Source organism: Lissotriton vulgaris, chromosome 5 (genome assembly GCF_964263255.1).
Source record: "Lissotriton vulgaris chromosome 5, aLisVul1.2, whole genome shotgun sequence".
NCBI classification, from domain to species: Eukaryota; Metazoa; Chordata; class Amphibia; order Caudata; family Salamandridae; genus Lissotriton; species Lissotriton vulgaris.
In genome coordinates this window covers 87725797-87750774 of record NC_141693.1, presented here as the reverse complement: position 1 = coordinate 87750774, position 24978 = coordinate 87725797, and the positions used below count along the sequence as shown (strand labels likewise).

Genomic DNA, 24978 nt, shown 5'->3' with positions numbered 1-24978 from the left:
CACAGGGCCCGCATGCTCATGATGAGCTGAGCTCGTCATGAGCTACAGTGCTCCTGTGCTCCTTTTTACTTAGAGAGACAATTCCTTATGCAGCTAAGATGCACACATTTTCATTCATAATAGTAACGCCTACTACTCATTCGGTGTCTGAAGAGTAAAGAGAAAACTACAGCTCAACCGAATTAGGATCCAAGAATGCAATCCATGTCCATGTTGTACAATGATTCATGCAGTAGATAATATGACTTTTAGAAAACCCCACTAGCAGGCTAAAGCCAGAGAGTGAGATTGATGTGATCTGTGGCTGAGCTACACACCCAGACAGAGAGTTCCACACAAATGATTTTTTTTCAATAATAAACCCCTTTGGATATCACTGGTAGCTTGGACTGATCAGCATAGGAATCCACACAGGAGATATGTCAGATTGTGTTTGTAACAACTTAACCACAGAACAAAACAGTGATGAGCTTAAGGGGGTCAAAAGTGGTTTCAATAAAATGGAAATGACGCAATATACATAACATCACAATAAGAAACAAGAGGAGAAGATTATCCCAATGTCTGTGAATTGGGAAGGTTTGAATTCCTCTAAAATTAATAAAGTACAAATATGGAAACACTTGGTGGATAAGGATGGAAAACAGGGAAACTAGCAGGAGCTCCCAGTCGGCTGTATGTGGGGACAGGGTGGGTGGAGAATGTACTATTTTAACTTAGATGAATGATCATTTTGAAGCAGTTCCAGATGGTCAAGCCAGAAGCCTGTGCCTTCTGAGCAAATGTGGGTGACTTGAAGTCACAGTGAATCCATCATCTTTCTGTAGCTCACTTTGCAATGCCACCTCAGTTTGGACCCAGCCATATGCAAATCAGCCTTGACCCTCTTCCTCATGGGAACAGTCCAGCCCGAACTGCCAAGCCAGGTCTTCCCTGGACCGGAAACAGGCATTCCTGGGACCATGGGGAACATGGCCAAGACAGATTTGCCTATGGCTGGGTCTGAACTGGGGTGGCGCAGTGAGCAAAAGAACGATAATGGATTCAACCCAGATCTGTGACCAGAGGTGAGTGTCTGAAAAGTTTCAGTGCTCCGTCCACCATCTCATTGTGTTTGCTAAGTACAGGAAGCATTTGCAAGTCCAGTGGTGTGAATAAATATGTAATGCGATCAGTGCAAGGTTGAACTCAGATGCTCCAGAACTGAACTATTGGAGAACTAGCCACTGCTGAGCTGGTTAGCTCCAAATCTATAAAACAAATTCCTGGGGCAAAAACTCAGTTTGGGTTCACGGCTGGGCCCTTTGAAATGGTCTTTAGCTCAGAGTGGATAATGTTGCTGAGTCGAAGATTTCAAAAGTGGGTTTTACCGAAAACCCTAATCCTGGAATTAATAATTACAGTCAAAGGGAGAAACACAGCATCTTAAATGTTCCTATCAGGCACCAGAAAGTGTTCTTGTAGTAGGGATAGTCTTATTCATTCCTAAAGTTCCAAGTGGGATTCAAGGGTTTTATTTTTGAATTATACCCACTGACAACAACATCCTCACAGAATTACCAGCTGTTTAAAAAAGCAAACTTAAGGTTTATCTTGCAGGTTGTGGGCCAGTTGGGGAGCAAGAGACAGCACTTTCTGTTTCCTTCTCTCCCAATGAATAATGATGGCTTGTTTTATATAGCACTTCAGAATACAGCATTTCCCATTACAACAGTGTGCAAATGACAGTTGTTGTTACAGAATGTATTGATATTCAATGTGGTGATCTCAACTGTATGAGCAGCTGAGCTGAGTTGACCAAGCCAGAATTCCATCCTGAGAGCCACAGCAGATTTTAGCACTCACTGCTTCACTCGCTAAGCTTTCTTGCCAACTCTACCCAGGCCTAAGAATATTTCTATTACAGTAATTATTTTGGAACAGACGTTCTAGACTTATCCATGTCTTTGATAACAAGCATTTACAAGGCAATAGGTCTCGCAGCATTAAAGTTTGACCTATTGGCATTGTGTATGACAATGCGTTGCATAAAAAGTTTAGCAAACTTTGAATTGGTGAGTAGTGAGAGTGTGTGCAAGAGTATGCTGTTGCTCACAGCTGTTATTATTCACACAGCTCTGATGATGCACCTCACGCATGGGGCTGGCGCAGTTATTATTCACACAGCTCTGATGATGCACCTCAGGCAGGTGCTCACAGCTGTTACTATTCACACAACTCTGATAATGCACCTCAGGCACGGGGCTGATGCTGTTATTATTCACACAGCTCTGATGATGCACCTCAGGTACAGGCTCACAGCTGTTATTATTCACACAGCTCTGATGATGCACCTCACGCACGGGGCTGACGCAGTTATTATTCACACAGCTCTGATGATGCACCTCAGGCACGGGCTCACAGCTGTTATTATTCACACAGCTCTGATGATGCAGCTCAGCACGAGGCTGACACAGTTATTATTCACACAGCTCTGATGATGCACCTCAGCACGGGGCTAACAGCTGTTATTATTCACACAGCTCTTATGATGCACCTCACACACAGGGCTGACACAGTTATTATTCACAAAGCTCTGATGATGGACCTCAGCACGGGGCTCACAGCTGTTATTATTCACACAGCTCTGATGATACACCTCAGGCACGGGCTCACAGCTGTTATTATTCACACAGCTCTGATGATGCACCTCACACACAGGGCTGGCGCAGTTATTATTCACACAGCTCTGATGATGCACCTCATGCACGGGGCTGATGCTGATATTATTCACACAGCTCTGATGATGCACCTCATGCATGGGGCTGACACAGTTATTATTCACACAGCTCTGATGATGCACCTCAGGCATGGGGCTGGTGCTGTTATTATTCACACAGCTCTGAGGATGCACCTCAGGCACGGGGCTGACGCTGTTATTATTCACACAGCTCTGATGATGCACCTCAGGCACGGGCTCACAGTTATTATTATTCACACAGCTCTGATGATGCACCTCAGGCAAGGGCTCACAGCTATTATTATTCACACAGCTCTTTACGTTCTCCGAGTGTTACTAGAGACTCGGGGCTTGGGTCCATTAGGAAAATTGAGAAGGAGAGGAAAAATAAACACCACTTAATGCAGAGAGGCGGTTTATGACCCGGAGGAAGCGGAAAAACCCACTTCTGACCGAGCTCCGGCTGTCACGGGGGTGACCGGGTCTCCCAGGCGAAGAGATTACTTTGCGCATCGGAGCTGGCGGCCAGGCAAGGCGTTTAAAAGAATTCCATCTCCCCACAACCGCACGGCTGTGCTTCAACAAGAGCGGGGAATAATAATGGCAGCATCAGCGCATTTCAGGGCCGTGCGTGACAAGAGACGATTTGTGCCTCTCTTTCCTGACAGACGCTGCTTGAGCAAGAGTCGGCCTTAATGCACGCGCTGGACTTGCCCCATATTATATCTCCTGCCGCGCAGATACCTAAATAAATACCTGCATGCCAGAGCCATCTCTGAACACCGTATTTATCTGATAATTACATACAGGGATTGCGAGTTATGTCTCTGTAATTAAACAAAGTCATCGTTTTTTTCTCTATCAGTGACATTAAATTGCACGTGTTTAGGCGGCAGATGAGGCGGTAGGTAGTAATGTCACCGCTTTCAGAGGCCTGTTGATAATTGCTATCCTGCTTGGGAAGCCGGGTCTCACCTCTTAGTTAGTGAAACCATCAGCTTTCCTACAATCAGCAGAGGAATGACAGAGGAATCTCCAGGCTGTGCTTTCTAAAAAAAAACAAGACGAAAAAAAAACGAAGACGTGCACGTGACGAACTTCCGTGGGGCGGGATTTCCGTTTCATGCTGGAAGCTCGCGCCCACGGAGTGGCTAGCCAGGAGAGAAGCAGTGGTGACGCGGGGCTCCCATGCCCGAGGGAGAGCCCCGCGGTGGCGGCTGAAGTCCGGAGTGGCGGTAAGTGGACCTTAGTGGGGTGGGGTCTCGGTGCACTCGTGTGTGTGTGTGTGTGTGTGTGTGTGTATGTACGTGTGCGACGACGGGGGGGGGCTTGGTGCACTTGTGTGTGTGTGTGTGTGCGCGCGTGTGTGTATGTGTGGGGGGGTGTATCTCTGTATGTGTGCGGTTCAGAAAAGGGGGTGGTGATGAACAGAGTGTCTGAATTAAGCAGACCACTCTTACCCAGTCCAAAGATCAGGGCTTGATCCATCACCGTTATTTAGCTCACTGCACCATCCCAGCTCAGAACCTGGCTATATGCAAATCAGTCTGTCCCTGGCCCAGAGCATCATGGGAACAGGGCAGACTAAACTACCAAGCCAATTCTTCACCAGAAAGGAGACAAGCTTCCAGGGACCGGTTTCTGGCATTTCAGCCGTCGTCGGCCCGGCTTGCTTGAATCCTGATGGTGCAGTGAGCAAGGGACTCATGTCTGAGTATACCCTGCCACACCTATAGTGGCCAAAAACGATTCAGAAAAGAGGGTGGTGTCCACCATAAGCAGGGAAGGGTATACTCAGATGTGAGTCCCTTGCTCATTGCACCATCAGGATTCAAGCAAGCCTGGCCGAAGACGGCTGAAATGCCAGGAACCGGTCCCCGGAAGCTTGTTTCCTTCCCAGTATAAGAAATGGCTTGGTAGTTTGGTCTGCCCTGTTCCCATGATGCACTGGGCCAGGGTCAGACTAATTTGCATATAGCCAAGTTCTGAGCTGGGATGGTGCATTGAGCTAAAAAACGGTGATGGATCAAGCCCTGATCTTTGGACTGGGTAAGAGTGGTCTGCTTAATTCAGACACTCTGTTCATCACCACCCCCTTTTCTGAATCAATTTGTCCACCATAAGCGTGGAAGGGTATACTCAGATGTGAGTCCCTTGCTCATTGCACCATCAGGATTCTAGCAAGCCGGGCCGAAGACGGCTGAAATGGCAGAAACCGGTCCCGGAAGCTTTTTTCCTTCCCAGTATAAGAATTGGCTTGGTAGTTTGGTCTGCCCTGTTCCCATGATGCACTGGGCCAGGGTCAGACTAATTTGCATATACCCAAGTTCTGAGCTGGGATGGTGCAGTGAGCTAAAAAACGGTGATGGATCAAGCCCTGATCTTTGGACTGGGTAAGAGTGGTCTGCTTAATTCAGACACTCCGTTCATCATCACCCCCTTTTCTGAATCTGTATGCGTGTGTGCATGGGCGCTCGTGTGTGTGTGTGTCTCTGTGTATGCGCATGCGTGTGTCATGTTGGAGCTTTCCAGGAGAGGAGACAGGAGCTGGCCACAGCGAGCGCGTTCGCGTGCGCGTGGCCCGCTCAATTCCGAGCGCGCAGCCAGCCCCTGTCCCCTCTCTTGGAAAGAAGACTCGCTGAAAATAGGTCTCTGGCGAGGCCGCACTTTCGCGCGGCTAACGCCTGCGAGACCTAAAATGCAAGGGTAAATACCATTTTGCACAGTCAATAAATGACTGTGAATTACTGAGCTAATGGCCTGTATGCTCATCACAGGTAGGTACAGGTTTCTCCTCAATCTGGTTGTATGTTTCTTTGATTATTCTTGTGCCTGACACATGCCTTTTTAGGTTTCGCCTTTTTAGAACAATGCATCTGTCTGTGACCTATAGTTACCAACCCTTTAAAGCTTTCATAGAGAGGGCTTTGGTTAACCATGCAGAGTATTTTTCTTTCATTTCATGCTACTGGTAACACTGTGCATCATTTTGACTCCTATGAAGTACTTGCATTGACAAGTATGGGGGATGATTAACATTTCAAAAGTACACTGAATCATTACACCTTAAATTAATCATCTTATAAATGCATTATATGCCCAGAAAGCAATCTTTTTGGTTTTGTTGTTCTCACACCAGCAGTCTTTTTTATTAATGTTTTAGTTAGGACTCGCAATGGAAGCTAGATCTATTGGTTTTCCTAATGATTTCTGGAATCTGTTATTGATGCTGTTCTTCCACTTTTGTTGGAGACTGTTACTTTTCAATGGAAGGAAGGGGTTATCAGACAAGGCAGTGACAGTCACACAGGATTATTTTGGCACAGATGGTGCTACAGTTGTGTTTTGTCAAAATGCATGAAGGTGAAAAACAGTACTTCTCCCTGCTGGAATAGCATATATTTTTGTATTTTGTATTCATTTTTGAAGGTGATCTGGAATGCATTTTGTATCTTTTTTATCCTTTCATTTATAAATTAGAATTTATGACAGTAACAAATATGCTTTGATTTCTTGGTCTATGGCCACCTAGCTAGTGTCTGGTAATCCCTATTTGGGCAGAAAGAGAATGAGAAAACGTGTGGGATTCACACTTTATTTCCTTTCCTGGCAAGCAGAACTCATAATATGATGAATCTGCACAATTGAAATGAGTGTATATTCTCCTAGCCAGGTTCAAGGGGGGCAGCCAGCTTCAGAGTGTTTGCCCGACCCCTGGGGCCACACTTCAAGCCACACCTGAGTGACTTGTGGGAGAGACTACTCTTGAAAGAGTGATATTATGAATTCTAATAGGAATATTGAAATAACATCTACTGATTAGTATTTCACATTAGGCTCTAGCTCAGACCCGCCGTGGTTTGTATTCCAACTATCAATTTGCATAGTACCAGGCCTGGACTGGCCATAGCGGGCATTGGGCAATCCCCTGGTGCGCTGCACAGGTGGGGGCCGTTTTTTTTGCAAAATCGGCCCTGTACCAAAATCGTCCGAAAACTGGCCCCAGCAAAGAGCTCAGCTGCACCTCCAAAAAACCAGTGCGGAGGGGGGGTGGGCGGGCCGAACATTTTGCCAGTGCCGGTTGTGGTTCCCAGTCCAGCCCTGCATAGTACCACTTTATTTCAAGCCGATGGATGCCCTTTTAGTGACTCTGGGGCTTACATAGAGTTGTATGTTTTCCAGACATCTGCCGCTGGCATGAAAAGTCTGAACTGCAATCACATTTTATATGTTTTTTGTATTGATTTTATTTAAGGGACTTTCCAGAATAGGTCAGATTGATGGTGATGTTGTTTGTAGGCACGGCACATTCCAATTTGGAGTGGGTGATAAACTCCGCTCCGCCGGCTGAGTTCACAGAGTTTTGCCCACATCAAGCTTTGCTTGGAGTGTGGAGTTCCGGAAAACCTCTGCCAAACACTGTGTGGCAGCGTTTCTTTTCTTATGCGGCTCACTGACATTAAGTTAACGAAGGTGATCGTGAAAAAACTCAAGCACTAAAACGCATCCAGGTGAGATTTCTCAATGCGGATGGTCACGGCAGGTCACTATCATTTCTGTTGAAAAAGCTGCTGTTCGCATAGAAAATCTACTCCAGAGGCAGAAAGAAGCAGCATTCCCTGGTGCAACGCATGGTCCAGTTCGCACTAATTTTACAGCACAGATCAAGTTCCCGGTGCGAAAAATCAATGTGAGCAGAGCAACGTACCGAATTCCACCGCTCGGGAAACTGAGAAATCTTGCTGGTTTTTTATGTAGCTTCGTTGAATTCTGTAAAACTCTGCGTGTTCCACCCACCCCTAATTCCAATTCTGCAGGTCATCCTAAGGTACAGTGTAAATAAGGTATATTATTCGAGCAGAGATTACAACTTGTAAATATTACTAAACCCAGGGCCGGACTGGGAACCAAAACAGGCCTTGGCAAACTGCTTGGCCGGCACCCCTGCAGGGGTGTGGCCGAGCTGTTAGCTAGGACTGGTTTCAGCTGTTTTTGCTACAGGGGGCTGATATAGCCAGCCCCGTAACAAAAACATCCCCCAGGGGCCCAGAACTGGTCCCCCACCCTGGCAACCCACTGGGGAAATGCCCGGTTCCCGCTATGGCTCGTTCAGCCATGACAATATGTGAAAAAACAATCCCAGGCATAAACTAAGGAAACGTTCAGCCATGACTACACCCTTCCAATGCACTTTTCTCATCAGGTAATACCTGTATCAGTTGGTGCATGAAAAAAATAGCACATTCCGAGGTCTGCAGTGCAAAACTGAGAAAAGGTGTTCTATCACTGATTATCACCCATTCTGAAGTGGAGATGTAGGTATGGCGGGCAGAAATACCAAAGCCAGCATTACCGGTTTTACCGTGTGTTTTCTTGCTTCTCAAAAACGGGGTAATCGTAAATTAAGCCCTTAACACCATTTACTTACCCTGAAAATACATGTATTGCATCCTGCTAATCCAACAAATAATAAACTGTAAATATATCATTTTAAGAGCTGCACAGAAAGTTATCGTCTGAAATATGTAAAACGCATCTTCATATTGCTTTTGTGTGCTTCTAGAACTGCTCTCATCAAATAAACTATTTGTCAAGTCCGAGGAACACGACGTCATCGGAAATTGGCAAGCTGAGCCCATCTCCACCTACCAGCAGCATCTCTACACCAATCCAGAGCGGCTCACCTGCACTGAAGGAGGGCATCATGAAAGGTAGGCTGGTCAACAAATGAGGAAAGCTGTTAGCAGACAGAGCTGGCACCCAAAATCAAAAAACAGCCCCACTATGAGCCAGCGAAGCCGGTCCCTCCCCTGTAGATGTGGGTGGGTTTCCCCCCCTCTTAAAAATAAAAAAAATAATAAAACGTGATCAATAATCCCCTTCAAACGCACAATTTGTTGAGTGGTACTTTCTTTAACCTGTGGTGTGCTTTGGAACTTTGCTCAGTGCTTAATTTGCAAATAATCAAAAAAGTGCCATGGGGGTCTAGTCTGGAGGCCCCGCAGCGTGCATCACTCATTGCCACCGCCATGCTGCCAATGACAGTACCCACAGAACTACTACTGCACAAAGTGTGACAACTCAGATTATTCCAGGCCACCAAAGCTACAAAAATGGCTTGGACGGTAGGTTTTAGTTGTTTTAGTGTACACTGAATTAATAAACAATTCCTGTTCTGCTCCTCTAAAAATTATACAAACAGCGCTGTCATGTGGCAGCTGTTATAAGTGCCGGTGTTGACAATTAAGTTTCAGTGCCAAGCACCTCAAACCACCAGCTCAAATTAAGCACTTTCAGCAATCTAAATAAAAAATCACGGTATTCCTTTGTCCCTTACAGGAAACCTTAACTCCAAGAACCCAGTGAGCATTTCATCAATAATGTCTACAGAGAAACCGGTGAGTAACGCCTTTCATTTTGTTCTTTTTATATTTCAGAACTAAAGACAGTCCACAGCTATTAAACTTGTAAATAACTCAGCATTACGTGCATTCTTCAGAGAGCTGCTTGTTAGTGAGGCTTTTTACCTCTGTCTACTTTTTTATGTTCTCTGTGACATGCAATCTCCATATTCTCACGGCTACCTAAAGTAGAACTCTCTTCCTCTTCACATCCGGGTTCTTGATGACCTTCCCCTTGTTTAGATTTGCCATCAAGACTATTTTATTTGTTTAATTCCCTAATTGATTTCTGCTCTTCCCCCTCTCTGGTCTTTTATCGGTGTTGTGTTTTGTGTACCTTGTTAAAGCGCCAGGACGCCCCTTCGCTCGGGCTGCTGTGCGCGTTATAAGTGTGAATAACATAACATAACATAACATAAGTATATTGGGGTTATTCCAGGTTTCATTTCTTAGCCACCTGCTTTCCTGATACTTCCATATTCCAAAACAAGGATAATAATAAAACAACTAGAGAACGCCTAAAATACAGGTGTGAATCCAGAGACCACATAATGTGATGGGCCCCTACACAAAACATTCAGGCTGGCGCTGCTCCATGTCCTTGGTCGAATGTAAAGACAGTGGTTGGTGCCATCTTCTTTTACCACCATATTAGGAAAGCAAGTTTCAGGAGGTGCTAATGTGTGACAAGAATGTTTGTGAACATTTGTTGTGTGGCATTTTGTTGAGGGGCTGCTGTGGTTTGTGTTGTACTGTTACTGTGTTGCATTGTTTTGCCTTTTGTTGGGCTCTGCTGTGGGGTAATTGTGTTGTTACGTCGGTTTGTGTTCTGGTATTTACTTTAGATATGTTGAGGAAGGCTGTAATGTTACCAGCCGGAAGCAGCACGTGCCTTTAAATTTACAAACACTATTTCCCTCTTTCGAAGGTGGTAAAATACCACTACTCCTGCTCTTCAACTATTTAAGAATCTGGTCACTGGAAAACCGTGGCAGACACTGTGCCTTAAATCACAGCCTCCATTCTTTACTGGGATAGCCTGAACAAGCAAAGCAGAAGATTGTCCCCAAAATACTTTATCGGCAATAAAAATATTGAAATCTTTTTTTTAACTTGTAATTTATTGTTTTCGTTCATCTATAGCAAATAACCCAGGCTGACTACCGAAGACCCGTCTTTAATAATTCTTCCAATATCAAAGATTGTTATTGCACAATAATTTCTACACCTGCAGCTCTCCATCCCTGAAGGGTTCAGTGCGCTACCTTTTTATTTATAAGAATGTTAGATTGTAAAGTTTATACATTCTTTACAACGCCACAGCCTGCCTATTAACTAAGAATGGAAAATAAGAAGAAATCTTAAGCCTCATTTATCGCCCCGCCTTCGCCATTAAAAACAATTCACACGAACTACAGATTTTAGAATAAACAAATAAATAATAAGAAAAAGAACAATTTAATAATAAATAATAAAATAACACTATTTAATATATTAAAGTTTAGTGCTATGTAAATTAGAAACCTTCACATTATAGTATTTGGCAATCCCTTTATCTATACAAAACTCTGATGTAAGATTAAAAATCCAATATAAATATTGAAGTCCATCAACACAGACAGCACACTTTGCATATTTGTTTCTACATCTTTATGGCTGGTCCATAGTGGACAAGGGTCACAGATGGCTGATTTTTTTCAAGATTAATCAATATTAAAATCCAGTACTTTGTAGAAACGTAATCAGGAAGATATCATACTTTTTTCTTTTTTAAAAAAAAACTTTTTTCGCCTTAATATGAAATATAGGCTCATGGATAATGTATGGATCTTCCATACCTTGGTCGAACACTTTTTGCCAACGCAGCGTTTATCGCACTATCCATTGATACAATTTCCAAATGGAACCTTTTCCTGGCATTCAGTGGTCGGGGATTGTCAGCAGCGAGTAGATGGGCGATCAAACTAAGCTCTGCAAAGCTCTCATTCAGAACTATCGCTAAGTTACTTGGCGACACACCTGAGGCCTGGGCTAAAAAGATTAGGGTGGAGGCCTGGATGTGACCGCGCGCACAGCATCAGCCTATCAGACTTAGAGTTGTCCAAATGCCAAGGCCAAAGCCTTCTAATGTTCGGGAACAGCAATGAGATAAAACATAGACTTGACTGGTTCATGCTCATTTATTTTGCATGTTCATATTTTTAATATTATTTTAGAATCACTAAGAGTGTTAGGATGTCAGTGACCTTTAAAAAAAAAAAGAATAGTTACTAGAAAAATCTAGTCTCAGTAAACACATGAAACAGATCTTTAAAACTGCATAAGCATGTAATCAATGTAGGGTCATCCTTTGCAGGTGCTCTATACCCCCACCAAGATGGAGCCGCCATGCGCCTCTTGGCAGATGCAGTGATGCACAGCTGATCTGCAAGAGCCACCAGGTGCTTTGACCCTTCTGTCGGTGAGCAGGAGATGTTCTTTGGCTGTAGTTGCATAAGTCTTTTTTGCATGGTCGTCTTATGTGTTTAGGCTTTTTTTTTTCCCCCAAGCCTAAAAAAATTTATCAAACCATACAAAGCCCCTAGATCCCTACGCTCCGACCAGGAACACCTCATTTTCACCCCCAGAATTAAGAAGGCCCGGACAGGAGGAAGACGTTTCTCGGTTCACACCGCACGTCTCTGGAACGCCTTACCGCACTACCTGAGAACCGAATCCAACTACCTACGGTTCAGGAAGCAATTGAAAACCCACCTCTTCCCCTAAACGGTCTCTCCCCTTCCCTTGCTGACTCCTAGTTGTACTGATTTTAGCGCTGGGATACTTACGGGTGACTACGCGCTCTATAAAATTAAATAATAATAATAATAATAATAATGTGGTTTGTAGGTTACGTGAAAAAATAGCTGAGCTGGTCTTGTCTGATTTTTGCTATATGGTTCGCAGGGACTTGGAAAAGTGATGCTGCCATTGTGATCTGTGGTCTGATTTAAAGATGGTGGACATGAACCAAAATGGTTGGTTATTGTGTAATTCTGCTAAAGAGCATGTAGTACTTTCACAAAAGTGAAACTGAAAAGTTAGTAAGCAGTGAGAGAGGTGATGATTTTGGGATCCTCCCTAACCTAGGGAGAGTACCAGATGCCTTGAAAACAAAAAGCACATCTTATTGAACAATTCGGTGGTGGTCCTATCCTCTTAGGACCACCTCAAGCACAGTAATTGGCAAAAATAACAATCCCAACCAAAGGCCATGAAAAACATTATGTGATGAGATTAGCAGTGGGCAGTGAATATTATATAGTATCCAATATCTAAATAATTCTACAAAGAGCTGCAGTTCAACTGCTGGTTACTAGATGTCCTTCACGAGTCAAATGCAAATGCTTGATGAAAAGCTTTCAATGGTTTTGCATTTGACTCGTGAGGGACATCTAGTAACGACTAGTGGAACTGCAGCTTAATGTAAGAATAATTGTAATGCTTTGCATTTGCCTCGTGAGGGACATCTAGTAACGACTAGTTGAACTGCAGCTCTTTGTAGAATTATTTTGATATTGGATAGTATAATATTCACTGTCCACTGCTAGTCTCGTCCCATAATGCTTTGCAGGGCCTTTGGTTGGGATTGTTTTTTTGCCAATAACTGTGCCTCGGGTGGTCCTAAGAAGATGGGACCACCACCGAAGTTCAACAAGATGTGCTTTTTGTTTATGGCATCTGCTTGGTTCTCCCCCTAGGTTAGGGGGACCCCCAAAATCATCACCTCCCTCATTGCCTCATGATTTGATTGAAAAAGTTCACTTTTGTGAATTGGTTATATGCTTTTTAGCATGTAAAATTGGAGGCATCTGAGGATATTGTTGATTTGCTCAATTATCAGAGTGCAATTTGCAGAGTGTGAAGCTCTGTTGTAGTATTATGCCCATGGTTAGTAATCAGGAAGCAGGTAAGATAAAAAAACGAGGATGCAGAATAAAAGAATTGTTGATGACTGAGCATCCTGTAAGATGTTCAAAGCAGGCAAAAAAATAAAAAGTAACATTATTTTATAAACAACAATAATACTAAAATACTGAGCAAGCGTTGGCATCTATGTTAAATATATTTGCATTCCCCAATCACACAAGTGAACAGTGATTACTGCTTGACTTTGTTGTGGCAGGGCCCCTGCAGGGCAGTAGTGAACAGTATGACACACAGAGCAAATTTGTAAAAACGATGAGTTTCAACTACATCATCAAGCTCAAAAGCACGAAATGAGCAGCATTTTACTTCTAGGCATCAAAATATTTGTAGTTTACATTTTGTAAACTTAAAACCATCATACAGGGGAGTTGGAGCTGGATGAAACATGGTAAATGTGGCGCTCAGTTGGCTGTCGTCTCTCAGATGGTAGTCATTCTTCAAAAGAGTGATTGTCCTTTTCAAATCACTGAGCCCCTTTCCAAGTATGTGCCTGAATATTTATTTGCAGGGGATGTTGTCAGCAAGTGTTGGCTGTGGCTGGCAGAGAGGAAGCACTGAGGTGTGTACTTACATCAAGGTGAAAGATCCTTACCTGAGTGTTGGAATCCCCCAATGCCTCCAGGACACAGAAATTCATCAAACATTGATAGTTCCAACATAAGGGCACTGGTCATGCTTCCAAAGTGAGGGAGGTGTGGAGTAGTCCATCTGCCACGTTTGCATCTTAGTGGCCTGCCTCCTTGAGGACCACTTTCCGGGGTGATGGGCTGCCAGGAGGGGCATCAAGGCTTCAAACATTAATAAGAAATGAGACCAGGCTATCTTCTCCAGGGACCAACCCAATAGAGTAAACATACAATATATTCTGATACTAAAAGTGAACATTCAAACCACGCGAGGGCAGTCCTGCAGGGATTCCGGTAAATCACGTACAAGCTCAATTATAGAAAAGCAACATTTAATATCAGAGAGCTGACATTTTCAGGCTTTGGTGAATTCCTTTAAAAACAGAGAAGGAACTCCTGGACAGTATGCAAAGATGAAGAATGGCGATCATCGCTATGTGTACATGAGTTGTCTGGAATTATAATTTTTTTATTGACAACATAACATTTTACATGACAAAACAAACAGTGGCTGGGTAATACTTGCGCAATAACAACTAATACAGTATTCTCCAAGTAAAGAGGCGCAAGGGAACAGGGGAAAGCGGCCACCTGCGTCCCCAAAAGGAATCCTCTGAGAAGACAAAGAATTCAATGACAAAAGACAAGTAGTTCCCGAGCACAAACAAGTTTCTTATAGTCTCAAGAGAAAAGATGACCACAGTCAAATCAATATTCCTTCAGAGTCCATTGAATTAATTCCTTTTATTTTATTTTTCTTTTCTCATCATGCATCAGAGAATTTTTCATCATAGTTTTAGTCTTCAAAGTTCATCAAATTCATATAAACCGTAGCCAATAGATAAAACCAAAGCTAACACGTATTTCGTCATGGGGCACAGTTACCCAAATGACTTCTTCAGGGCATAGAGGTAATTCGTTTCAGAATATATGAGCCAATTCCAGAGGTCAGTGATTTCTCAAATAAGGATTTCGAACTCTATTCATTTCCTTATCCTAGAGTTCTTCTTGTAGGGTGGTATTTAAGTAATTTCGGGGAGAGTACTCCCTACACCGTCAAGTGGGTTCCGTATTCATCAACATTTTACATGACTCCTCAAGGAGGACATTATATACTAGAATGTGTGAGATAAACTAGATCTTTGTTACACAGACCCTATAGGCAACAGACTCAACATCAAAGCTGATGATACAGGATACATGATATTGATTGACAAGAATTAATCTGTGTTGGATTGCAAAAGCGACTAGGTGATAAAAACTGCATTTGACTCTTCTGTCAGGGAAGAAGTTTCAGTGAGCAGACAAAATTTGCCCAGGCTCATTGTAGCAGGTGGTCTGTGGAAGGTCATGAATACTGGAAGAATTGTAGCCTTCTATGACCAGTATACACAGTCTCTTTTTTTAATACCATTCGGGCAATGTACTAATTCCTCAAACTCTTTCTTACTCATCAGTAACTCCTTGTCCACAATGGTGAAGTGAGACTCTGCAGGATTTACTTTATGTGAAACATATGATGACGGATAACTGCACCACTCTATTTATTGTCCAATATTGTCTGAATTCAGCAGGGTGCCAATACAGGTCATATTCATATTAAAAAAGACAAGATAAAGATTAGAGATGGAAATGAAGGGAGCTGCTAGAGAGGCAGTCCTCAGTTTATAACAGGGCTTCAAGCCAATTTAACTACTGCACACTCTTTCTTTCATTTCTCCCTTTTCATTTCAATGCTTTGAATAATGTTCAAATAGGAAGGTGCCATGTGTTACTATTTAGGTGCAATGGGAGACGTAACTGGGAAAGGACACTGGAGCCCTTCAGAAGATGCGCCATCTAAATGAATAAGAAAGGAAATGGGAAAGGAGGGAACATATCAATAATCTCACCCAGAAAAGATGCAAGGGTCACAATGCAATATTTTCTGCAAGCTTTTCTCTTAGTCTTAGCCATTTCGGTGACTGGAGCTAACCTGTGGAACTGCCTTCCTCCCTCAATTTCCACCCTGGAAATACACTCCTCGTTCCGTAGGGCCTTGAAGACCTGGCTCTTTACCTGTCCGGATCTGTAAGCCCTGCTAACTACGGATATTTCTTATTTTGATCCCTCTCCGCAGCACCTTGATGCCCCCGGGCTAAGTTTGCGCTTTACAAAGCCTATATTCATTCATGCACTGTTCAAAAAGGGCTGAGACAACTCACCGAAATTGAACAGGCTTCCACTAACAGGACCACCACATCTTTCTCAAGATTAGGAAGCCTAATGAAGATCAAATGGCCAGTAGAAGTCCTGGAGTCTTTAGTGGGAAACTAGAGTTTATTCCAGAGGGAGAGCTAAGATGTATGAGGCAGGTATCCAAGAACTGCAGGCGCAGGTCAGAAGATGCTCAAATGCTAATGACATTCAAAAGGCAAAGTGAGTGGGAGGCACCTGCCCTCCAGAAGACCTCTCTTTGGAAATATCTGACCTCTCCTCCATTCCTCCCGGTTTAATCTTCTCACTCTGCAACAGCTCCATAAGGTATTTACTACATGGGGGTCTAGCCATATCTGGTGATTTCCACCTATTATTCTCTTAGATGCATTTTTAAACATGTACAGCCATGTTGGAGTCACTTCACCTGGTTTTACAACGGTTTAGAGTATAGCCTGCTGCAGCTAGGATTTACTGGTTGTCTGCCACCCAATTTCCTTAGATACTTAAGACTGGTACATCTATAATTGGTCACTGAAATATTTTCACTTGGTTCTGTCACTCTACTGCCTTCTGGTTAAATGGGGGAGGGGAGTCATTTATTTCTGAGCTCCTCATGCTTGTCTGGATTAGTTGGAATGGCACCCACAATGTGCTGGTGCATTCCCACGTACGTATGGTCCTTTTTCAATTATTCCAGGTCCTCCCCGCTCAAAATGGTTGTTTTTTTAGTTGATTGAGGAATATTGATAGGGGGGTTGACCCAGTTAAAGTTACGGGGACCTGGGTTAGTAAACGAGTAAAGGGAAGGGGTCCCAGTAATATGGAGACATTAACCAAAGAAATGAGAATAATCAAACCAACAAAACTTCAGTCCACATTGTTTTATTCACAATGGGATGATATATTGAATATGCATAATTTACAGAATAATCAATCAGTGGTTAAATACAGTGCCCCAAAGGTAGAAGCGGGGAGGGTAGTGTGATAGTGATGGGATTTGGTGAAGGAAAGAGAGAAGATTCTTAAGTGACGGTAAAAACAGCAATTGAGACTTGTTTCACAAAGTTACCGACAGGTTCATGCGGATTATTTTAGACGTAAATCATACTCCAAATGTTCAATGAATGAAACCAATGGGGTGTGGAGTTGACGGTGAAAGGCAATCGGATGTCGACGTTTCGACCCTTGTACGCGCAGACATTAGTTTAATCTTGCTGTGGGGTCTTCATCAGGACTGGAGTGTGGGGGACACGTAACCTATTTGGTATATAAATGTATATATTACAAACACGGGAAAATATATCCCTACTATTACTTGAGAAAACAGTGCACATCACCCACATCATGGGATTGACTAGGGTTGACATAATATCCCGCCAGATTTGCTGGGACTTGGCGCAAAAAATGCACGTAATTGAGTTTAGCGCAAAGCGCACATAATACATGTAGTTGAGTGGCGTTAAAACATCACAACTATTCAGTGCACAATGGAGAACAAATGGTCGAGAGCAATTGAGGATAGGCTAGATCAGCAGGGGTGGACAGTTTGAGGAGTCAGTGAGAACTACTGCTGGTTTTAAAATAATCACCCGAGCGAAGTTATGAGCAAGGGGTGAAAAACAACTTGCAAATTGAATGCATTGACACTAGTTGGTGCTAATATTAAAATGCCTGACAAGTAAAACTTACCACAAACGTGGTATAGACAGGACCCGGTGATACGTGGGTTCGAGGTCAATTTCGAGAAAGGATCTGTAAGGTTAGAATGTAAAATTTCAACCGGTACATACTTTGAATTTAAAAAGGGGTGGAGGAGGTAATTGTATTAACTAATACAATGGTGAGAGACTCACGTGATGTAACCCAAACGTTGTTCGTATGTTTCCACGGATTCACGGGGGTCCCTTGTACCATCGATAATATGTAATCTAACAAATACAGGGCAGAAGCGCTGATTAGGAAACCATTGAAACACTTAAAACGTACAGACTATCTATGTTGGCTGAGGCCACTGATTTACTGGGTAAGAATATGGTCCACCCCGGAACTCGCAGACTATAGAGCGGGATTACTGGAAATCATGGAATTGGACACTTACAACTCAATCAAGTGGCTGAGACATATATCTGCATGGCTCACTAAACTGGGTCTCTCACACTTTTGGAAAAACCCAACATCCATGCAACCTAACTGTAAAGATCAGGTAAAATCTGCTTTCTGGAATTATATGAACACTAATATACATAATCATGCCACAGGTTCATTATCAATTAAGTTTTTACAATTTAAGGATATCCCCATATTCGAGCAATTTATGAATGAGGTGGAACCACCCCTGGCTAAAACTTTGTATCTTCAATTTTGGTACGGGGTTCTTCAAATAAACGCCAATACTTCCCGGTGGGGAAATTCCAATTCTAACAGAAATGACACATTTTGTAAACTGTGTGACCTGAAGCAAAGGGAAGATGAGGCACATATCCTTTTTTTTTGCCCATTGTATAAAGTTCAACGTACAAAATGGATTAAACCCCTTTGTAAAAATTTGGGCATATGTTCATATAAAGAGGCAGAAAGATTACTTAGATCCTCGACTATTAGCCTGATAGTTTTTGGAGTCAGTCGATTCCTTTTCAGTATCTGCTTGATAAGGAAAAAGTATGGTTTTAAAACATAGACACTAAGTCTTTTTTAAACTCTGGCTTTTAATTATTTATAAATTTTATACAATTGTTTTTAATATGAGGTCTGTATATCGCCATGAATGTAAAATGTAAATGTTTCTCTTATGAATTGCAAATAATCTAATGTGAATTGTAAATAACTGGATTTTGTATGGGGACTGTACATCCATTTGCACTGTATTTTTCTAAATAGATGTAACTTTGTTTTTATGACTTATGTTAAATGTATTTTTATGTTGGCTTTATGGCAAAATTGCCGAATAAAAGCTTTACTACTACTACTACAAATACAGGGCAGAAGCGCTGATTAGGGAACCATTGAAACACTAGAAATGATCAAAATGATTGGTGCCAATGGAACGGGATGTGAACTCACCTACACGCCGTAGCCAGGACACGTCCGGCGGAGATCGTGTTCAGTGGCGATCAGGCGGAGGTGGGTCAAGAGCTGTGTCTAAACACCGGGGGAGGGAAAAGCTGCGTTAGCGATCAAGCACTTTGACGAGTCGCTTAAGAGTTGAAAAAGCCTCCTCAGTCTGAACCCGCTTACCGGTCACGGAGTTAATCCTGCTCTGGTCTCTGCTCACAGTCGCAATGGCGACGCAGAGTTCCGGGTTTCAGAATATCACCGTGGTAACGGGGTCACGTGGTGATTACTGCCTCAGCTCAACATAGTAGAAAGACTACCTGGGATTACTAGTTTACAGGGAACCTAGCAACTGCAATCCTGCATGCACGATAGTTCCAGTGGGTGATCATAGTTCATGATAATTCGACGAGTACCTGGTTCCGTTGGGGTGCGGCAAATGCCGCCGTTATTCACGTCATTATTTAATGAACATACTAGACATACTAGGGTGCTGTGTGCACGATAATTCATAGGGTAGTGAACACAATTAGGATGCGTGACTTTTCGCCTCAATGTAGTCATTAATGTGGCATACAGAATGCGATCTGGTGCAGACTTGTTCAGATATACAACAATATATGACTTAATGACAATGTTAATAAAAACATCTTTCGGATGAATTAGAACTCATAGTAGTTGTTAAATGACATAATAACCATGCAGTGGCGTACCTCTCACACGAGGGTAAAGACCACATTGCAACTCCACTGTACCTATTTTGAGCTTGTGACTAATAGGTAGTTGTTGTTAAATGACATAATAACCATGCAGTGGCGTACCTCTCCCACGAGGGTAAAGACCACATTACAAATCCACTGTACCTATTTTGAGCTTGTGACTAATAGGTAGTACATGCATTTGAACCATCATATCAAGTATGAACATAGAATTGCCATGACTTTGACAGTGATGGCGTACCTCACACATGCGGGTAAAGGCCATAGTACTTTGAATGAGACAGTATTCAAGACAGGGTGGCTAATTGGGAGAAAGAGCTGTCTTGTTCATTAAGCCCAGATTCAATCGAGTCAAAGGTGAACATCCATTTTAGCTCACGGGTATTGAGGATGTTAGAGATGTTCCCACCCCGGGGTCGGAGTGTGGCTTTTTCTATGATTACCCATTTTAAACTCTCCGGTGTATGTCCTGTGGTTGAGAAGTGGTCAACCAAAGGTGCGCCTTGTACTTGACATCGGATTCGACTCATGTGTTGGAGTATCCTCACTTTTGCTTTTTGCTGAGTCTGGCCAATGTATATCAGTTGACATGGACATAGAATGGCGTAGATAATGTTAACAGAGTTGCAGTTAGTATGTGTCTTAAGCGGAATTTTGTGATGACGATATGCAAATTCTTTTGTCTGGATCGTGCTCTTGCATGCTTTGCAGCTGCCACATCTAAAGTGGCCCACAATCGGAGGTAGATTCCACAGAGTGGTAATGGTGGGATCCTCTGGTGTCTTGAGGAAGGAGCGCACCACATGATCTTTGACACTACTTGCTTTTTTGAAAGCATGTAATGGCGGGTCAGTTTGTAGGATGTCGTCTGAAATGAGTTCCCAGTGGTGGTTAATTATGCGTTTTATTTGGTTACTTTTCGTGTTAAAGGTGGTGACACATGCAAAACACACAAGAGTAGACCAGGTCAGAGAATGGTGTATAACTACCACAGCTACTGTGAAACAGAGAAGGTGGGTGCGTTGAAGAAGTTGTTGAGAACAGCAACTGTGGATGACAGAAGGCTGAGACAATTTCCATCAGACCCCACACAGGTGGAGTGTTACATCACGTGGAAATTGCTGATCATACCATGCTGACTCCGACCGTAAAGTGTCGGTACGGACAAGATGTCAGGAGTTCTCCTAATAACGTACATCCTAAAGTGGTATGAAAAAAGTGCAGTGCTTATGTGGTGAAGGTGAATAAAAATGACTACTCAGACTCCAGATAGCGTTTACACAGGAGGCTAAGTGACAAGGGTTAAAAACACGCCAGGTGATAAAGTTGACCTATGGCGCTGTGCAGTACGGTCGACATGTTTCAGCCTAATGGACATTTAGCCCGGCTTTCTTCAGGACCTTAGATAAAAGTAGCTACTGCAGTCACATATGATATATTGCTTTACAAGTAACAGGAATGTACTACTAGAGAGTTACATCTATATCTTAAACTAAGATACTTAAGTGTCCACTGAGGGGGAAGGTATACGTCTTCTTCCTATCAAAAAACCCAGAGAAAGTTGGACAATATGTAAATCAACACTCAAACAAACACATCCACCTAAATATGTACACAGAGACCGTATAGCCACACCTACAGGAGTAATTTACAACCTGTACAATAAAAAGCATACTAGCTTGATCGCACCGAGGCATTTCCTCGGAGTGATACTCACCCAGCTTTGTGTGGGTGATGGCCTCACCTCGCCCGGCGACCGCTCGGGAGTGCAAGGCCCCGCTCTGCAGTGTAGAGAAAAAGGACACAGCAAGCTCACTACTTTACAGTGTCCAGACCAATGGCTCTACACCTAAAACTCAACCCACGTGTGATAGTGTCCTGCTGCTATGCCAAACACCCACCACTCAAGGGTTACCAAAGGGCGCATAGGGATGGTACCTGTTACTATGTGAGCCATGATACAGGGTTACTGTTGACTCCTTAGTTAGATCTTAAATGGCTTTTATTACACGTATTATCACCACACTGTAGGAGAATATTCTATAAAGCAATGGGTAGGGGTACCTCAAAACATAAGAGGGAAGCAAAATGGGCCACTCATAGTTTGATACTCCTTGACTGTCAACGAATATCTAAACAACAGGCCAACCTCCCAGAAGTAAAGTGTGAAGGGAGAACAGCATCATCCTGACTAATTCAGAACTTCCTCCCTTTGCCGACATTAGTTAATGTGGCTTCCTAAGCAGGAACTGACTATAAATAAGAGAACACGCCCGGTGACTGACCTGTCCGTCGGTGCCCTGAATCCGGTAACGAGCGGAAGTGGAGGTAAGCGGGATGCCGCCATTCCTCCTTAAGTAGCATCCGTTTTAGACGTGACAAGAGCTCCATCGCGTAAAGATTGGGCCAAGTGACGGAGGGCGACGCTGCTACTATCGCGCATGCGCGAGAAGCAGTAGTCACTAATCCCTGGCGCACGCGCAATCTCTGATCGTGCGCATCAAAAGTATGCCGTTTATTATGCATATAGACAGTGTGAAATCTATTGGAATCGTTCTCAATTTTATGAAAATAAGGTGTTAAAAGTCCAGTATAATTTCTGAATACCTCGATCTCTTTGTTTAATTCGTTGGCATAACCCGGTGAGAGCCACTGCTCCTCTGTCATGCGCCCTGTGAAAAATACCGGCCCGGGCACAGCAGTTTATAGGGACTTTCAATGGCAAGAAGAGAAGGATAGAGGATCATGTTTTTATTTCCAAGAACAAATCCCCCATTATGGAATTTAGCGATGCTAAGAAAATAGAGGATGTTATTAGGTTCCATACAGTGTTCAAAGAAACAGAACACTATATACAATAGAGACCTTAGATTTCACACTGTCTATATGCATAATAAACGGCATACTTTTGATGCACACGATCAGAGATTGCGCGTGCGCCAGGGATTAGTGACTACTGCTTCTCGCGCATGCGCGATAGTAGCAGCGTCGCCCTCCGTCACTTGGCCCAATCTTTACGCGATGGAGCTCTTGTCACGTCTAAAACGGATGCTACTTAAGGAGGAATGGCGGCATCCCGCTTACCTCCACTTCCGCTCGTTACCGGATTCAGGGCACCGACGGACAGGTCAGTCACCGGGCGTGTTCTCTTATTTATAGTCAGTTCCTGCTTAGGAAGCCACATTAACTAATGTCGGCAAAGGGAGGAAGTTCTGAATTAGTCAGGATGATGCTGTTCTCCCTTCACACTTTACTTCTGGGAGGTTGGCCTGTTGTTTAGATATTCGTTGACCGTCAAGGAGTATCAGACTATGAGTGGCCCATTTTGCTTCCCTCTTATGTTTTGAGGTACCCCTACCCATTGCTTTATAGAATATTCTCCTACAGTGTGGTGATAATAAGTGTAATAAAAGCCATTTAAGATCTAACTAGGGAGTCAACAGTAACCCTGTATCATGGCTCACATAGTAACAGGTACCATCCCTATGCGCCCTTTGGTAACCCTTGAGTGGTGGGTGTTTGGCATAGCAGCAGGACACTATCACACGTGGGTTGAGTTTTAGGTGTAGAGCCATTGGTCTGGACACTGTAAAGTAGTGAGCTTGCTGTGTCCTTTTTCTCTACACTGCAGAGCGGGGCCTTGCACTCCCGAGCGGTCGCCGGGCGAGGTGAGGCCATCACCCACACAAAGCTGGGTGAGTATCACTCCGAGGAAATGCCTCGGTGCGATCAAGCTAGTATGCTTTTTATTGTACAGGTTGTAAATTACTCCTGTAGGTGTGGCTATACGGTCTCTGTGTACATATTTAGGTGGATGTGTTTGTTTGAGTGTTGATTTACATATTGTCCAACTTTCTCTGTTTTTTTTTGATAGGAAGAAGACGTATACCTCCCCCCTCAGTGGACACTTAAGTATCTTAGTTTAAGATATAGATGTAACTCTCTAGTAGTACATTCCTGTTACTTGTAAAGCAATATATCATATGTGACTGCAGTAGCTACTTTTATCTAAGGTCCTGAAGAAAGCCGGGCTAAATGTCCATTAGGCTGAAACATGTCGACCGTACTGCACAGCGCCATAGGTCAACTTTATCACCTGGCGTGTTTTTAACCCTTGTCACTTAGCCTCCTGTGTAAACGCTATCTGGAGTCTGAGTAGTCATTTTTATTCACCTTCACCACATAAGCACTGCACTTTTTTCATACCACTTTAGGATGTACGTTATTAGGAGAACTCCTGACATCTTGTCCGTACCGACACTTTACGGTTGGAGTCAGCATGGTATGATCAGCAATTTCCACGTGATGTAACACTCCACCTGTGTGGGGTCTGATGGAAATTGTCTCAGCCTTCTGTCATCCACAGTTGCTGTTCTCAACAACTTCTTCAACGCACCCACCTTCTCTGTTTCACAGTAGCTGTGGTAGTTATACACCATTCTCTGACCTGGTCTACTCTTGTGTGTTTTGCATATTGATACAGGGGAGTGAGTAGACAGGTCATAAAATATTCCCCCAGACCCTCCACACACCTGTTTTGTTTTTTGTATAAAGGTGGTGACACAGACAATTCTTTGTTCAGATTGGTCTTGTTCAGTCTTAGGAACCAGTAGCTCTTCTCGAGGGTAAAACCATGCCCTCTTCCTTGCTCGCTTGATCAGTTGTTTGGGATAACCTCTGCTTAACAGTCTTTGTTTCAGTTCTTCTGACTCAGTGAAATAGTGGTCTTTATTAGAGCAGTTCCGACGTATACGTAGGAATTGCCCGAAGGGCAGGTTATCTCGTAATGCTCGGGGGTGGTGGCTGTCGTAGTGCAGGAGTGAATCCCTTTCGGCAGGTTTCCGGTATAGCGTAGTTAGTAATTGACCTGAGTTCTCATAGATGGTAAGATCCAAGAAATTAATCTGATGGTTGTCTGATTGGATCGTGAACTTAAGGAATTGGGACTGCTCATTAAGCCAGCCGAAAAACACCATTAGTTCTTGCAAGCAGCCGTCCCATATCAGTATGATGTCGTCTATATATCGCATCCAGAGACTGAGGTGGTCTCTGAATGGATTGATCTGACTAAGCACAGTGTCTTGCTCAAAAGCTGCCATATACAGGATGGCTACATCAGGAGCAAAGGGAGCCCCCATTGCTACTCCTGACGTTTGGATGTAGAATTTATCCTTGAAAATGAAAAAGTTCTTGGTCATGGCTATACGGAGTAAAGCCACAATAAATTCTGTAGGTACTTGGACAGGAGCAGGTCGCTGGTGCAGGCAACGGGTAATAACCATAAGTGCTTCCTG

The 24978-nt window shown here is 43.4% G+C and overlaps 1 protein-coding gene across 2 annotated transcripts in view; it reads left to right on the top strand.

Moving 5' to 3' along the window:
- ADGRD2 (adhesion G protein-coupled receptor D2) overlaps positions 1-24978 on the top strand; it is a 381222-nt gene that overhangs the window by 333845 nt on the left and 22399 nt on the right. For both annotated transcript variants that reach the window (XM_086919969.1, XM_086919967.1), the window contains 2 exons: positions 8283-8430; positions 9059-9117. In XM_086919969.1, coding sequence (XP_086776095.1) covers positions 8283-8430; positions 9059-9117 — 207 coding nt within the window. The remainder of the gene's footprint in view (positions 1-8282; positions 8431-9058; positions 9118-24978) is intronic.